The following is a 16,467-nucleotide window of genomic DNA, read 5'->3' as shown; positions in this document are numbered from 1 at the left end:
TGAACCCATGAACACTACCTCATTATTCCTCTCTTGCACTATTTTGTTTATTTTTTTGGTAACATAGTAATTTTTATGTTTTGCACTATACTGCTGCTACAAAAAACAAATTTCACTGCATATCTCAGTGATAATAAAACTGATTCTGAAGACATCCCCACGTTGCCTGAAGTTAAGTTTCCTAACCATTTCTAAACTCTCCATCCTGTTTTTTTTATTCTGGAGACTTTAATAACCTCTCCTTCCCTTCAATGTTTTCCACAATTTTCCATGCCGTCAAACCCAACTCCACACTATTTAGTTCAAAGTACATGTTCAGTTTACCCCAGGGAAAAAAAAATTCTAGATCAGTTGGATGTGATCCACTTCACTTTGAAACCAACACTGATTACTTGTCATGACATCTGTACTACATGCACATTAGCTGATTCTACAGAATAGCTTTCAAGTAGTTTTCCACTACAAATGCAAGGCTAACTAGCCTGCAATTTTTTTAAAATGTTTGCTAACTATTAGGCCTCAAACAGAATTCAAAAGTCACAATGTTTATAAGAAGCTTAATTTTGTACTTTTCTATATAATCACATGTAACAACTTGCATTAATATAGTATTAATGTAAAACGATTTTAATGTAGTAAAACTTCTCACAGGACTTCACGCCAAACAAATGAAACAATCAAAAGGGTGTTTAATGATTGTCCTGTACCAATGAATGCCAGCAGAATGAATTGGAGCCAGACATGCTGCAGCTCCAGTTAGTTTCCCAGACTTCTAATTTACATCCAGATTCCTTTCTCTCCCGATGAACAGATATTGTCCACTGCAATCAACTTCCAAGATGAAGCTCCAAAAGTCTTTCAATAATGGTGGTATTAACAAACGCAGTATAAGTAGGGACAGGGGTTGATGATGTGGCCCTTCAAGCTTGCTGCTCCAAACATACCTTTGCTCATTGCGGCCAAAGAGTTCTATTTTAACTTCATCAGTCCACAGGACTTGTTTCCAAAATGCATCAGGCTTGTTTAGATGTTCCTTTGCAAACTTCTGATGCTGAATTTTGTGGTGAGGACACAGGAAAGTTTGGAGAAAAAAGGGTGCAGAATTTCATGAAAAGAACACCTCTCCAACTGTTAGGCACGGGGGTGGATCGATCATACTTTGGGCTTGTGTTGCAGCCAGTGGCATGGGGAATATTTCATTGGTAGAGGGAAGAATGAATTCAATTAAATACCAGCAAATTCTGAAAGCAAACATCACACCGTCTGTAAAACAAAAGCTGAAGATGAAAAGAGGATGGCTTCTACAACAGGATAATGATCCTAGACACACCCCAAAATCCACAATGGACTACCTCAAGAGGCACAAACTGAAGGTTTTGCCACAGCCCTCATAGTCCCCCAACCTAACCATCATCGAAAATCTGTGGATAGAGCTCAAAAGAGCAGTGCATGCAAGACGGCCCAAGAATCTCACAGAACTAGAAGCCTTTTGCAAGGAAGAATGGGCAAAAATCCCCCAAACAACAATTGAAAGACTCTTAGCTGGCTACAGAAAGCGTTTACAAGCTGTGATACTTGCCAAAGGGGGTGTTACTAAATACTGACCATGCAGGGTGTCCAAACTTTTGCTTTGGGCCCTTTTCCTTTTTTGTTATTTTGAAACTGTAAAAGATGGAAATAAAAAAGTAATCTTGCTTAAAATATTAAAGAAATGTGTCATCATTAACTTTATGCCTTTTGATCATCTTTTACTCACTTAGCTATTCACAATAACAGAAATTTTGACCAGGGGTGCCCAAACTTTTGCATGCCACTGCATGCCTGCTCCTAATTCACATGTGTATGTAGGACAGAGAGAGAAAACAAAAAAACGGTGAAGCTGTGAAACAGAAAACTCTAGGTCCTGAAAATGTGAAATCAAAGAGAATGCTGACCAGGAGGTCAGGCAGCATCTGTGGAGAGAGAAAAACTGAATTAGTTTCAGATGAGTGACTTTTCTTCAGAACGCGCTGATTCTGACGCCATCTGGAAAGATTGGGCATCAGAAATTATCTAATTCACTGTAGAGTCTCAAGGGCTGTGAGGTGCCTAGCTGGAAGCTGAGATTCTGCTCCCTGAGCTAGTAATAGGCTTTGCTGGAGCAGTGTGGGAGGCCCAGGACAGATGGGATTGGGATAGGGGGATTAAACTGAAGAGCAACTGGAAGTGCAGGCAGACTGGACAGATCTGTTTTGCAAAGAGATCATACAATCTGCATTTAGTTTCTCCACTGTAGAGATGACCACATTGTGAGATGATGAAAGGTCATTGGCCTGATATGTTAACTGTTTCTCTGCGGATGCTGTCTGGCCAGCATCAGTAATTATTTGCTTTTGGAAGGTACACTGGTTCTCCTATAACATAGAAGATCCCATTTCAGAAGATCTTCGATCCGGAGGGAGAAGGTGCCATCTCACTCTCTTCCCTTGAGCAGCTGATGTCACTGTACCTGCTTTCATTTCCTCCTCCCAATGCCACTGCAGACCTTGAGCACACTTGGTGTAATTCTCATTACCAAGCACTAACTTTGGTAACTTAGGGTACCACAGCTTTCACTTTTTAGGTGAAAGATGTCAGAATAAATGTTGGTAGAGTGTAGGTGTCTTGGAAAAAGTGTCACACAGTCTACCAATGAGTTTCAAAAGTTGTCTTCAAACCTCCAGCAGAAAGTAAATAATAAAAGTTGATCTTTCTGCATGTAGCACTTCGAACACTCGGCAGTGATTTATCTATTCCAGATAATCTATTTGTTGGGAGACTGTCACATCAAGTCCCATTTCTTAAATGTCACTCAGCCTTGTTAGCAGCAACATGAATGGCAGTCAGCTCTTTAATAGTCCTCTAGCCATCAGCCCTTGTCGCCACAGGCTTTTATAATACTGTATATTCTCATAAACTGCCACTTCAACTCAACAGCCAAATCTTAAAGAGATTGAGGTTCATCTCCTGAAGGAGCCATTTAAAACCAGGCCTACCGTGTTTATGTTTCTGTGGAATACGTTTGTGTTTCTTCTTTGGAATATTTAAATTTAAGATACTATTTAAATAAAGCTTGTTTGAGAGGAACCAAAATTAAGACTACCATCTTGTCATGGGGGGAGAGGGAGGAGGGTAGGAAAATTTAACATGTCAAAAACTTCTTCATTTCTTTATTTTTCACTATTTTATAACATTATAACATTCCAGGAAAGAAACAGCTAATAGGTTTACAATTAGAGATGAGTGTCGTTGACAATTACAGTTACGCACAGGAAGTAGGAACATTCGAAAGCAAAGATACCTTGCTGAAAATATATCACTCTATCATTTAACTCCACTGCCTAAATCTGACATCAGTCAACCAAGTGACATTTTTAAGAAATAACATCACTTTTCACCAATGCTTTTATGCTAAACATGGAACACTGTAGATCTGATGTCTTTCCTAATGAAAGGAACTATTTCAAATAAAGTATTTTGAATTTTACTTTGCTTTGGTGACTAAATTATAAGGAGTACTTATTTTAAAAAATTAAATTTAAAAAATGATTAAGAACATCATGGTTTAATTTTTTTTCTCTTTATTCCTCCCCTTCTGGCTTGCCTGAACTTGAATTTCCCATAAGAAAGCAGACTGGTTGTGATCACTTCCTGACAGCACATTCATAAGAACACTCGAAACTAGGGGCAGGAGTAGGCTGCCTTGCCCTTCTAACCTGCTCTCAATTCCCTGATCTTTCAAAATTGTATCTATCTCTTTAAATACTCCAATGAACCAGCCTCCACAATGTTCCAGGGAAGAGAATTACAAAGGTTCACCACACTCAGCTTCTCTTGGCTTTCCCCTTTAAATTCATCATGATTGAAGCTCACTGCTTGGGGAAGTTTTAGTATTGTACATCACCACCCCCCCCCCCCCCGCACCAACCTGCTGATATCATGTCACTGCAGTTTTCTGGTGTATTTGGAATAATTTTGTTAAAGATGCTATCACCAACAGCCACGGTCAAATCACGTAGATGCCACGGCCAAGAAAGCTCACCAGCACCTCTACTTTCTCAGGAGGCTAAAGAAATTTGGTTTGTCCCCTTTGACACTCACCAACTTTTATTGATGCACCATAGAAAGCATCCTATCTGGATACTTCACAGCTTGGTACGGCAACTGCTCTGCCCAGGACCGCAAGAAACTGCAGAGAGTTGTGGACACAGCCCAGCGCGTCACGGAGACCAGCCTCCCCTCCTTGGACTCTGTCTTTACCTCTCACTGTCTTGGTGAAGCAGCCAGCATAATCAAAGACCCCTCCCACCTGGGTCATTCTCTCTTCTGTCCTCTTCCATCAGGTAAAAGATACAGGAGCCTGAGGGCACGTACCACCAGACTTAAGGAAAGCTTCTACCCCACTGTGATAACACTATTGAACAGTTCCCTTATATGATGAGATGGACTATGACCTCACGATCTACCTTGTTGTGACCTTGCACTTAATTGCACTGCACTTTCTCTGTAGCTGTGACACTTTACTCTGTACTGTTATTGTTCTTACCTGTACTACCTCAATGCACTCTGTCCTAACTCAATGTAACTGCACTGTTTAATGAATTGACCTGTACAATCGGTATGCAAGACAAGTTTTTCACTGTACCTCAGTACAAGTGACAATAATAAACCAATACCAATCCCAAATGTAAGTTGTCACATTATCACTGGGACACAAATCATTCTGCAGATGCTGGAATCTGGAGCAATACACAAAAAGTGCTGGAGGAACTCAGCAGGTCAGGCAGCATCATTGGAGGGAAATACACAGTCAACATTTCGGGCCGAGACCCTTCGTCGGGACTGGAAAGGAAGAGGGCAGAAGCCAGAATAAGAAGGTAGGGGGAGGGGGGGGGAGCACACGCAAGCAGGGGATAGGTGAGTCCAGGTGAGAGGAGGAAGGTAGGTGGATGGGGAAGGGAGAAAAGATATAATAAGCTGAGAGGTGATCGGTAGAGGAGGGAAAGGGCTGAAGAAGAAGGAATCCGGTAGGAGAGGGCAGTCGACTGTGGAATAAAGGATGGGGAGGGGGAGGAGAGGAGATTAGCCCTGAGTTCTGTTCTAAACTTCAGCTGTTTAGATCATATACATTCTACCATATTTTGTGCTTGGATGTGACTTCATTTTTTTCTTTTCTTCCTGCAGCCTCTCTGGGAAACTCGCCATAACTTCAAGTTTTTGAAGCTCTTGTTTCTCATTCTTGACACAAGGACAGAAAACTTGTGGCTTTCCAATCTCTGCTCCCACTGCAGGATGGTAGCTATCAACTACTGGAAAACCACTATTCTGAGCAATTCTTCCAGAAGCTTTTGAGAACTGATGGAATTTGGGACCCAAATGTACATCATGTATATTGTTCAACCCTTCCACATTCAAAGACTCATTAAGAACTTTGATTATTTAATGGTCAATCTTTTTAAGCAGTTAGATATTTAACTAAAAACCTTTGATTATCCCAGTGGTGTTGTGTGATAAAGGTTCAGTTTGTGTGAAGTTCAAATATTGCACCCATAAGTTCTTCCTTTTGACGCCAGAAGTTGATACTTATTTTAGAAATAATATAATAAAAATGAAGTTCTGTAATGACTGTGTGCAGAGAAATACCAACCAATGGAAGGAGCACAGGTGAGAGGATAGTGGCTATTGCCTTTGCACTTGCTGCATGATAGTTGGAGTGTTGAATTCAAAGTGATACCATCCTCCGCAATCAGGGTTTTTCACAGGACATAATATTACTTTGCAAACTGAAGTTGCGGGGTGTAAAATCTTTCCTTAACATGCATTCATGTTCATACTATTAATACAGATTAGTCACTTATCCCCAGTGTTCCTCTTCTCCATTATGCTTTTTAGAGAAGTCCATCATCTAAACCACTTCATTGAATTAGATGCAACATCTGGGAACATAAACAGAATTGGAGAACTTTGGATTTATACTGACATTTACTTAAAGTAAAATTGCACAGCGAAAACAGAAAACTTCAATTTATTTTAAATTGGCATGACATTTTGTCATTCGTACGTGGTGAAAAAAGTGTTGGTCTGCAGCAATATGCCATCCAAAAAATAGACAGCAGGTAAATAATATCAATTTTTCCTAAAATGCTTGCTGCAGGTCGTTAAGAGTGTAGTCTTGCTACCATAAACTGAACTGTATAATGTGTTCCTTCTTTAAACAAGCTGTAAATCACCCAATATGGTGCAATGTTATAATCCAATATATAAATGTGATTTTTAATTTACTCCATAGTCTAAAGGTAATGTCTAGCATTTTGGATTTATTTTCTGAATTGAAGTATGCATAATTCATATGAAATCAGCTTGCAAATAACCATCTGTTTGATTCAAGTATTTTTAGTGTATATTACAGAGTTCTACTCTTTAATGTTTTTCTCTTGTTTTCACTTTAATATAATCTGCATGTGGTGACTTGCATATGGATGACCCCTAAAATTTACTGACCTGGCTAGGAAATTAGCCAAATCACAGGAGAAAGCACTGAGATTGAAGTAGGTACTCAAATTGACAGGATATAACTAATGGGGTACCACGAGGTTTTGTGTGAAGGCTAGAATTAATAACTGCACTTATGTAAATTGGATGATGGATCAAAAGACACATATCTAAGTTTACCAATGATACGAAGATGAGCAAGAATATAACCAGTGTAAATGGGACATTAATTTATAAAGATTATTCACAAATTGAACAAATGGCAAGACTGTGGCATCTGGATAATTAATTGAAGTGTCATGGATAATTTCAAAATGGAACATTGGCATTTACATCGAAAAGACTGGACTATAAAGGGATAATTTCACCACAATTATGCAAAGCTTTGGTTAGACTAAACTAGGAGTACTGAGCATTTTTGAACAACACATTTTAAGAAGCATATTTTGCTCAGGGAGAAAGCATTATTTAAAAAAAAGCTAGATCTTTCATGAGTGAAATTGGGAAACAGAGGATGGTAGAGATTAGGAACTCTCACCAAAGTCGATTGCTGTTAGGTCAACTGTTAATTTTAAATCTGGGACTGATGAATTTTTGTTCCCCGAATTTTCACACCAGACCACGATTAGATTGAATCAAGAGGTTAAATATCCTAATTTTGTTCCTACGTTCCTTTGATCTGTTGAATATACCAATATACAATGTGGGTCAATTATAATCTGAAAGCACGCCCTAAATAAAGCGCATTTGGCAGATACAATTGGTAATTAGCACTATTAAATTCCATCTCCTCTGACTTTACTTTGAAATGAAACTCCTGGCTCATACTAGAAAGAAAAAACAAACAGACATTGGGAATTATTAAACAAGATTGTGCTCCCTACCAGTGAATACATTGAAAATCCTTCCTGCTCCCTCTTTCCATACAGTATTTGAGGTCCTCCTATGAAATTTGGCAGATACAGGAGGCATTTTATTTTTGGGACAGTTGCACACTGTACAGCAATGATTTCTGTTCCATTCCAAATGCTTTATCCAGAAAATTCACTGCATAGGGAAAAGGATTTTAGCAACTTTAGTTCCCATATACATTAATAATGGTGCGCATTGTTAAATTATGTGTATTTCAAATCATAAATTAAATTTTTTTTTTAATTTTATTTTAAATTTAAATTAAGTTTTTAAATTTTTTAAATTTTACTTACAGCATGGTAACAGGTCCTTCCGGCCCAACGAGTCCGCGCCGCCCACTTTAAACCCAAATTAACCTACCCGTACGTTTTTGCAATGTGGGAGGAAACCGGAGCACCCGGAGGAAACCCACGCAGACACGAGAGAACGTACAAACTCCTTACAGACAGTGACGGGAATTGAACCCCGATCACTGGCGCTGTAATAGTGTCGCGCTAACCACTACGCTACCGTGCCGCCCCAATCATCCTTTGAAGATATACTAGCATCCGAGGAAAGGAGTGCAGAGCTGCTCCATGTGAATATAGTCCTATTGAATAACCTGACGAGATGAAAAGTAATATTTCAATAATGATAAAGACTGCCAATTTTTACCTGCAGTTTATGAAATTCTTCAGCCAAGCAATTAATGCATAAATCAAGGGTAAGTGTTATTAGGAACAGATATAGGAGCTAAATCCAAAAGTGAAATGAATATTCTTGACATGTCTCAATGGCTAAACACACTAGCATCAGACTTGTGTATGAAACATCCCATGTTTTAGCCATCTGTTCAGAATTGAGATAGCCAATCTTTGCAGGGTTGGGTCATAGAGATCTCCAAAGCTAAACATGTAAATCAGTTATTTGTGATCATTGTCAATAATATGTACTGGTAGTATGTTACCTGTTACCATAGGTTGACATGAATCATGACTTTGGGCAATGGTTTCTTTTTAACTCAAAGGTTGAATTAGATTCAACAAAGTGATTTTGAAAGTCCGATAAAGCTCAGGTTGTTTTGAAAAGCAATGGCAAAGGTGCTGAATATCATCTTTCCATTTACGGCTTACCAGAATTTTAACAGTTTGAATTTTCATTACCCTCCGCACCCCAAACAAAAGTAGAAAAAGGAACTCTCAAATTTAATTGAAATTTTTATTTGAGATGGAAAGCCCAATAAAAATTCCATAATGCCACCACGTATATGAAATGTTATTTCAAATCTGCTAACTTTGATTGAAAAGTTAAAATTGAAGAAAATTGGTGATTAAGTTCAGAGCCAATTTCCACCATCTCTATCGTCTGCCTCGCTTCCACCTCCCCTCTGTTGTCTTTTCCTTCTGGTTGTCTCCTTAACCACTTCATTTTAAGTGAATTTAAGTGACCTCAGTGTTCTGTTAACCCTATAGTATTGGTGCTGTTAACATAATGACTTGAAGTGTTAATTAGACCACTTCCCTGAACACTTAACAGGCTCTAAAATATTTTTTACACAGTTGCACTTTTGAAAAAGATTCTACAATAATTGTGGTTTCTGTTTGTATAATCATTTCTAAACTTTTTAATTTCAAAAGTTGCAGTACACTGAACAAATGAAAATAATGATTTTTTTCTATCTTGGGTTATGAGCGGTTTCTAAGTTTTCTACCAGTTGTTTTCACTATTCTCTTTAACAGAATTCTTCAATAGCCATTATAGCGAAGAACAAATGCATAGAAATAGTTACCAAGCAGTAATCTCATAGAGAAAAATTTTGCTTGAGTACTTTGTAATAGTCATCTACATGAACACGGTTGCTGCTTGGAAATTGGTTGCTGTAGTTCCTGGTCTATGAAATTGGTAGATAGTAGTTTAAGTTTTTCTTTACAGTGCATGTCAGGACAGCTGTTGGCAACAGCATCGAAAGATTAAATCATAGCAAGTTTATCGAATGAAAGTATGCATTTTGTTTCCAGAAAGACAAACTGCGTTTGTTCTTGTGCACTAGGACATACCATTATGCTACAGACTGTTTTTAAAATAACGTTTTGCTAATGCCAATTGTTAATATAATAAAGCACCTTGTGTTTTCCTATTAAACTGGAAAACTGTTCAATCCAATTAAGAATTATATTGCTCTGGTAAATGTCTTATTTGAACAAAGATTTAAAATACTGTGGTGCAATTTATCCTGTTCAATGACATAACTATATGAAATATGTGCAAACTAAAAAGTGATGAAATAGAACAGTGAAGCTCTGGGAATAGAAATTAATATCTGAGAGCAGTTTGTAGGAAGGAAGAAAGATGTACTGTTTATTTATGCATGTATAAAAATGTGATGTTCACAAAGATGTAATGGTTATAGTATTTATAATTAGCATCAATAGTTCTTTTCATGTTGAGTGGCTGGAATTTAATATTGTATATGCATTTTCCAGAGTACCAAATATTTTAATATTTGTTTTTAGATGTATTAATATTCATTAATTTCAAGTAAAGTAGAGTGATTCAGACAGTGAGTTTGTTGTTTCCTTGCAATAGACAAAACTTATACTTGTCATTTATATTCACACATCTTCAGCGAAAACAGAACCATTAATTTAAGACGTCATCCCTTAATCCTCTAGCCCCATGCACAGATTGCTCCATTGGTTCTCAAGGGGTCCTACTCTCTCCATGGTTATCCTCCTTTAAATGTTCTGTGATTTTCCTTAATATTGTCTGCTGGTGATACTTCATACTCCTCTTTTCCCTCCTAGTTTCCTTTTCAAGTACCTTATGACACTCCATACTTTGAAGGGTCTCCCCTGTTCTCAGTTCACTAATCCTGCACATGCTTCAACATTTTTCTTTACCCAACACTGGCTATCCCTTGACATCCTCAGATTTGCTGTTCCTGCCTTTCACCCGTATAAGAACACACTGGTGCTGAATTCTCACAGTTTCACTTTTGAAGATCACCCACTTGTCGAATATAGAATTACCTGCAAGTAGCTGCTCCTCCTGTCCAATTTTACAGGTCCTTTCTTATGATATTGAAATCAGCCTACCCCTTCGCCCAATTCAGGACCTTAATTTCCAGAACATCCTTGCCTTTTTTCCATAGCAACCTTGAAGCTTATAGAGTTATGCTCACTATCTCCAAAGTGCTCTCCCACTGACACTTCAACCACCTGCCTGGTTACATTCCCTGAGACTAGGTCCAGTACTGCCCATTTTCTAATTGCACCATCCATATACTGGTTCAAAAGGCTCTCCTGCATGCACTTTCTCTCTAAACCTTTCACACTAAAGCAATCACAGTCAATAATAGGGAGGCTGCACTACTATAACCTTATTACTCTTGTATCTCTCTGTGATTTGCCTATGTATCTGCTCTATCTTTCATTGACTCTAGCATAGCCCAAGCGTAGTGCTCGCTTTTTGTTTCTAAGGAGGCCTTGGAGGCCTTGATGGCCTCCTTTCAAAAGCCTCCCACTATACCTTCCCTCCTTATTGCAGTAATGGACTCCTCAATCAACATTGCAATGCCACCTCTTTTTACATTTCCCCCTGCTATGCCTAAGCATTCTGTACCCTGGAATGTTGAGTTGCTGGCCCTTCCCTTCTTTCAGTCTTGTCTCTTGTGACTGCAATAATGCCGTATTCCCAAGTGCTAATCAATGCTCTAAATTTATCTGTGTTGCCAATCAGACTCTTTGCATTAAAATAGATGCAATTTAGCCTTGCAGTTTTCCCATGTTCTTTACCACACCTGTTTCTGCTCTGCTACTGGACTGAGTTTTCTTTGTTTTCTCCCACCAACCCTCCTCCCCCCGCCATACATAAAATTTATGCTCATTGCCTTGCAAAATTAGTTTTGAACCCTTCTCAATGCATTTGCAAACCTCTCCAAGGACGTTGGACCCTTTCCAGTTCAAATGCAACCCAGCCAGCTTGTATAGGTCCCACCTTCCCAAGAAACAATCCAGAAATCTGAAGTCTTCTGTCTTACACCATCACTTCAGCCACCTGTCCTCTAATTCCTATATTTCCAAGCACACAGCACTGGAAATAATCCAGAGATTACAGCCTTGGAGATCCTGCTTTATATTCTGCCAGCCAGCTCCCTAGATTTATGTTGCAGGGCCTTTTTATATCAATGTAGTTAGTACCAATGTGAACCACAATCTCTGGCTGTTTATCCTCCCCCTGTGGAATGCCTTGCAACCATTTTTGTGACATCCTTGACCTAGACACCAGTGAGCCAACACACCTTCCAGGACTCTCATATACAACCACGTTAGCACCTCCCTATTCCCCAACAAATGCCCTTGGACACATGCTCTTCCCTTCTTGTGCAGCAGAGCCAACCACAGTGTGGTGTCTGGCTATAGCTGGGCTCTTCAGAGATGCATCAGCTCCCAGCATTTTCTAATACAGGGAAACTGTTCTGGAGTGAGATGCACTTTGAGGTTTCTCTGACTATCTGCCTGCCTCCTTTCCTCTGCCTGGTGGTCACCTATTCCTTCTCTGATTTGTCTTTCCTTGGGCTGCAGTGTAACTACCTCTAAAGTATATTATCCATTAACTTCCAGTCTCACTGACTGAATCGGAATTCCCACAAGCTCTTCAGGTTCTCCTGCATTTGGAGAGGAGACAAAGATGCCAGTGCCTTGGGATCTACATTATCTCCATTCCTCGCTTTATTGACACATTGGCCCCATGCAATTGCAAGCATGGTCTTCATGTTGGAGTGTTGCCAAGGGCAAGGATTGCCACAGTTTTGCACTTTGCTGCTCCATGTGCTAAGACATTCCTTAGAACTCTCCACAACCCTCTAACCTAGCAAATAGAAGAGCGACCCAGCTGCTAATTCTGTTACAACAAAGTTCAGTGAGTCACTAATCTGGTCTTCCTGCTTCCACCAGAAGCGTATGAATTGCGTGCAGATGGCAGCCCAGTTGCAGGTGTAAAAGCTTCAGTCAAAACACTTCTCCTTCAGGGTCCTTTACTGAGGAAATCTCAAGCACAGCTGCTGATGATAAGGCTATGCCTTTATAAAGTTAGAACCATTAAGACTATTTGGCTGCTTGAAGTGGAGCATCGTTTAAAGGTGAGGAAATGATGTCTCCTATGGGAAATCAGAGAGGAAAAGCAGCACTGCTCCAGAGCTTCCCGAGGATGGAAACCATTTGCCGTCATGCTTGGTATGATCTGGTGCAGCCTTCACCATAGACGTTTGTTGTGACTTGGCAGGTGTCTGTAGGTGACGTCGTCCAAGGCACACGTTTATTGTGAGACCTTGGCCACTGAATTTCAAATCCAGACAAGATCTCTTTATTAGTCACATGTACATCAAAACACACAGTGAAATGTATCTTTTGCGTAGAGTGTTCTGGGGGCAGCCCGCAAGTGTCGCCACGCTTCCAGCGCCAACATAGCATGCCCACAACTTCCTAACCCGTACGTCTTTGGAACGTGGGAGGAAACCGGAGCACCCGGAGGAAACCCATGCAGACACGGGGGGAACGTACAAACTCCTTACAGGCAGTGGCCGGATTTGAACCCGGGTCGCTGGCGCTGTAAAGCATTACGCTAACTGCTACACTACCGTGCCTGCCGGGTATGGAATTAAGCGCAGAACTCTGTACACGGCAAGGTTGTGAAGCATGCAGGACATGAGGAAGGAATATCCAACACTTTCTGGAGAGTATTCGGGGTGTACTGAAGCAGTGCAGGCATGGGAATCACATTCCTGGTGATCCTGGGGCTGTCACTGTGGAAATTTCTCTAAGCAGAATTCCAGGCAGGAGGCAAGGGCCTTGGCTTCAAACTCCAAAGATCCAGCCCTCCTATGAGTGAGGGCAGTCGCTCTTGTGAATTCTATGGATACATGGCATCATCCGTCAGAGATATTCTCCCCTGGTTGTTCATGAGCTCTGGTCATGGTAATGATTTCCATCGAGTTCTAGGTCCTCAAGAGAAGCCCAAAGCACCAGAATTGCATCCCATCACTGCATCAGGTTCTGATGAAAAGTTATTGTCCTGAAATGTTAACTTTTGGCTCTCTCGCCACATGATTCATTTTATGACTCTTTCCAGTATTTATGGCTTTATTCAGATTTCCATCATCAGTGTTATTTTTCATTTGGGGGAGTTTACACTCTGTGAACCTTTGAGATACCTGCAATCCTCTCAGATCCACGTGCCCACACTGTCTGATGGCCTCTGCACCAGGAAAAGAGGGCTAAAGTTTCTCCTCCTTGGGTGAAGAGCACCAATGCCCTTCCTAAGGGTGTGGAGCACTGCAGCCTTAGATGTGTGATGGGATTGGCTGGCTGCAATGATCAGGGGACCAGGAGATTCTGGGTGTTAATGACCTTAATTCAAGTTGTACATGCACGGGTGTGGCTAAAGCTCTTCATGCAGAAGATTAGAGATGTCTTTCACTGCAGACTTAGAAAACCTTAGCCATCAGAATCAGATTTATTATCACTGACATATGATGTTTTGCGGCACATGTACATCGAAACACACAGTGAAATGCATCTTTTGCGTAGAGTGTTCTGGGGGCAGCCCGCAAGTGTCGCCACGCTTCCGGCGCCAACATAGCATGCCCACAACTTCCTAACCCGTACATCTTTGGAACATGGGAGGAAACTGGAGCACCCGGAGGAAGCCCACGAAGACACGGGGAGAACAGGTCCTGACCCGAAACGTTGGCCACCTGCTTTTCTCCACGGATGCTGCCTGGCCTGCTGAGTTCCTCCAGCATCATTGTGTTTTTTCATCAAGATTTCAGCATCTGCAGTCCTTTGTTTCCCTACAGACTGAACTTTTAGTTGTCTCCAGTTTTGCGCATTTAAGGGTGTGCCCTTATTGCCAAATCTTGTGGAGCAATCCTGGAAACCAAAAGTGTAACAATCAAAGTGCAAACTGGAGATCTGTATCTTCCACACAAGGTCCCACTTTGTATCTCTTCAATTTTTTTCCAAAGGCGGGGGAAGAAAATGCATGATTCATATCTGGCCTGATGTTGTTGCCCAGCTACCTTATTTCACAGACTTCAACCAAACATAACAAGTTATCAGGAATTGATCAAAGGTAATGGAAGCACTGCAACTATTCTGCATATAAAGCAAATGCATTTGTTACATCTCACAATTCCTTGACCTAACTAAATAATTTGTAACTACCTTCCTGCATTCTAGCTTTGAGAGTTTGGACTAAAACATTCTCCACGGTGGACTGTTAAAGCTCAAGAGCATGGCCAAGGGAAAAATTCACAGTAAACAAATGAGCTGCATTGCACTTCCCAGCAGTTTAGAGCTCAGATGTTTATCGCTTGTCATGCTTGGTCAGGCCCAGTCAGCGTGCTGTTCCTCCAGCGCTGGGTTCTGGTTTTATGCTCTTTAGCTCATTAACTTTTTAATCACAGATCATCTAGGCATCCAAAATAAACTTAGGTGAAATTACTTTACATTTACAGGTTGGAATCTCATTGTAGCTCTTTTCAAAATCCTTGACAACACATCCTAAGTTCATGATTTTTGCCTCCTAGAAAGACAAGGCAGCAAGCAGATGGAATACTGCCATCTGCAAGTTTATCTCCAAGCCTCACGTCATCCTGACTTATAACTAACTTACTAACTCGATGTTACTGGGTCAGAATGATAGAATCCCCAGTTTACCAGCATGGTGGAAATAACTTCACCAGACTGACCTTTTCAAAGTCAATTGGTGATGGAAAGAAATAATACTTTTGCCTGGTGCCCATCTCCCAGTTCTGAGGGGTCTTCTATCAGAGACATTAATTCAGTTTGTCTTTGGACAGATGTGGCCTGATCTGCTGAGTGTTTCCAGCATTTCCAGTTTTATCACAAAAAAAAGATTTTCATTTGTGCTAGAAATAAACTGTGCATATAATGAACAAAGATAAGAAGTAACAGGCTAAGTGTCAGGACTAAAGTATGTAGGGGGTTGTGCTCAGTGAGACTGTCTTAGATCCCCATACGTATCAGCCTGAGTCCCTGCCACTAAGAATCACTGTCCTAGAGTGCAAGCTGAGGTTTAAATAGTTGGAAAAGCAATGAATCACTGAAGACTAGAGAAACCTTCAGATTAATCACAGCCCAAAAGAGAACAGCAAAGTTGGAAGAGAAGAGTGTGATACCAAGAACAGAGAGAGCAAACCAAGGTGTGAACTGTGTGACAGGAAGAGGATAAAAGTGTGCCAGGCTTCAGCACGGCCTACACAGTGAGAGTGGAGAGAACGAGAGAGAGAGAGAGAGAGAGAGAGAGAGCAAACCTGGGAGTAAAACAGTGCTGCAGGAAGAGGATAAAAGAGAGCACTCACTTACCTACCTCACGAGACCACCAGCGGGACTGGTAGGGACGCGATGAGCGGCTGCTGATTGGTGACCATCAGTCAGGTGGTGTTTTTTCTCTCTAACTCAGGGATTTAGGATAAAGTTTATGAAGAAAGATCATTAGCAGAGTAGTATTTTAAAGAGGGAGAGGTCACTAATGTGGTATTCCAAATTATAAGAAGTAACTGAGTGTTAATCCAAGGGTACGGCAGGAGAACTCAGCCCCGTGGTATGCTTTAGCTGTGGAATGTGGGGTAGTAGGGAAACTTCCAATGTCCCCGGTGACCATGTCTGCAGCTCCTGACCGACTGGAGCTGTGGGTGAACTCACCGTGGGGCATTCGTGATGCTGACGATGTTATGCATAACGCATTGAGTGAGCTGGTCAAACAGAGACACAGGCAGAAAGGCCATGGTGGTGACCAGGGAGAGCAGTAAGTCCAGGCAGCTTGCACAGGAGTCTCCTGTGACCATCCTCTTCTCAAACAGGAATACTGTCTGACTACTACTGGGGGACTGTCCTCTCAGGGAAAAGCAGCAAGGGCTAAGTCTGTGGCACGGTGATTATCTCAGCTGGAAAATAGACCTTGAGAGCAATAGTGGTCGGGACTCAATAGTGAGGGGAGCAGACAGGCGCTTCTGTGGCTGTGAACGAGACTCCTGGATGGTAT

At 40.9% G+C, this 16,467-nt stretch overlaps 1 protein-coding gene across 3 annotated transcripts in view; it reads left to right on the top strand.

Moving 5' to 3' along the window:
- Positions 1 to 9,959, top strand: part of LOC127574629 (sterile alpha motif domain-containing protein 12-like) — a 102,601-nt gene extending 92,642 nt beyond the window's left edge. For 2 of the 3 annotated variants that reach the window (XM_052023787.1, XM_052023788.1), the window contains exon 6: positions 5,203 to 9,959. In XM_052023787.1, the coding sequence (XP_051879747.1) occupies positions 5,203 to 5,225 (23 nt within the window). In that variant the 3' untranslated portion in view covers positions 5,226 to 9,959. The remainder of the gene's footprint in view (positions 1 to 5,202) is intronic. The other variant, XR_007956939.1, reaches the window with a different exon arrangement.
- Positions 9,960 to 16,467: the final 6,508 nt, after the last annotated feature.

This window comes from Pristis pectinata, chromosome 9, assembly GCF_009764475.1.
Source record: "Pristis pectinata isolate sPriPec2 chromosome 9, sPriPec2.1.pri, whole genome shotgun sequence".
Lineage (NCBI taxonomy): Eukaryota > Metazoa > Chordata > Chondrichthyes > Rhinopristiformes > Pristidae > Pristis > Pristis pectinata.
The sequence above is the reverse complement of the archived record's forward strand: the minus strand, read 5'-3'. Positions and strand labels throughout refer to the sequence as shown.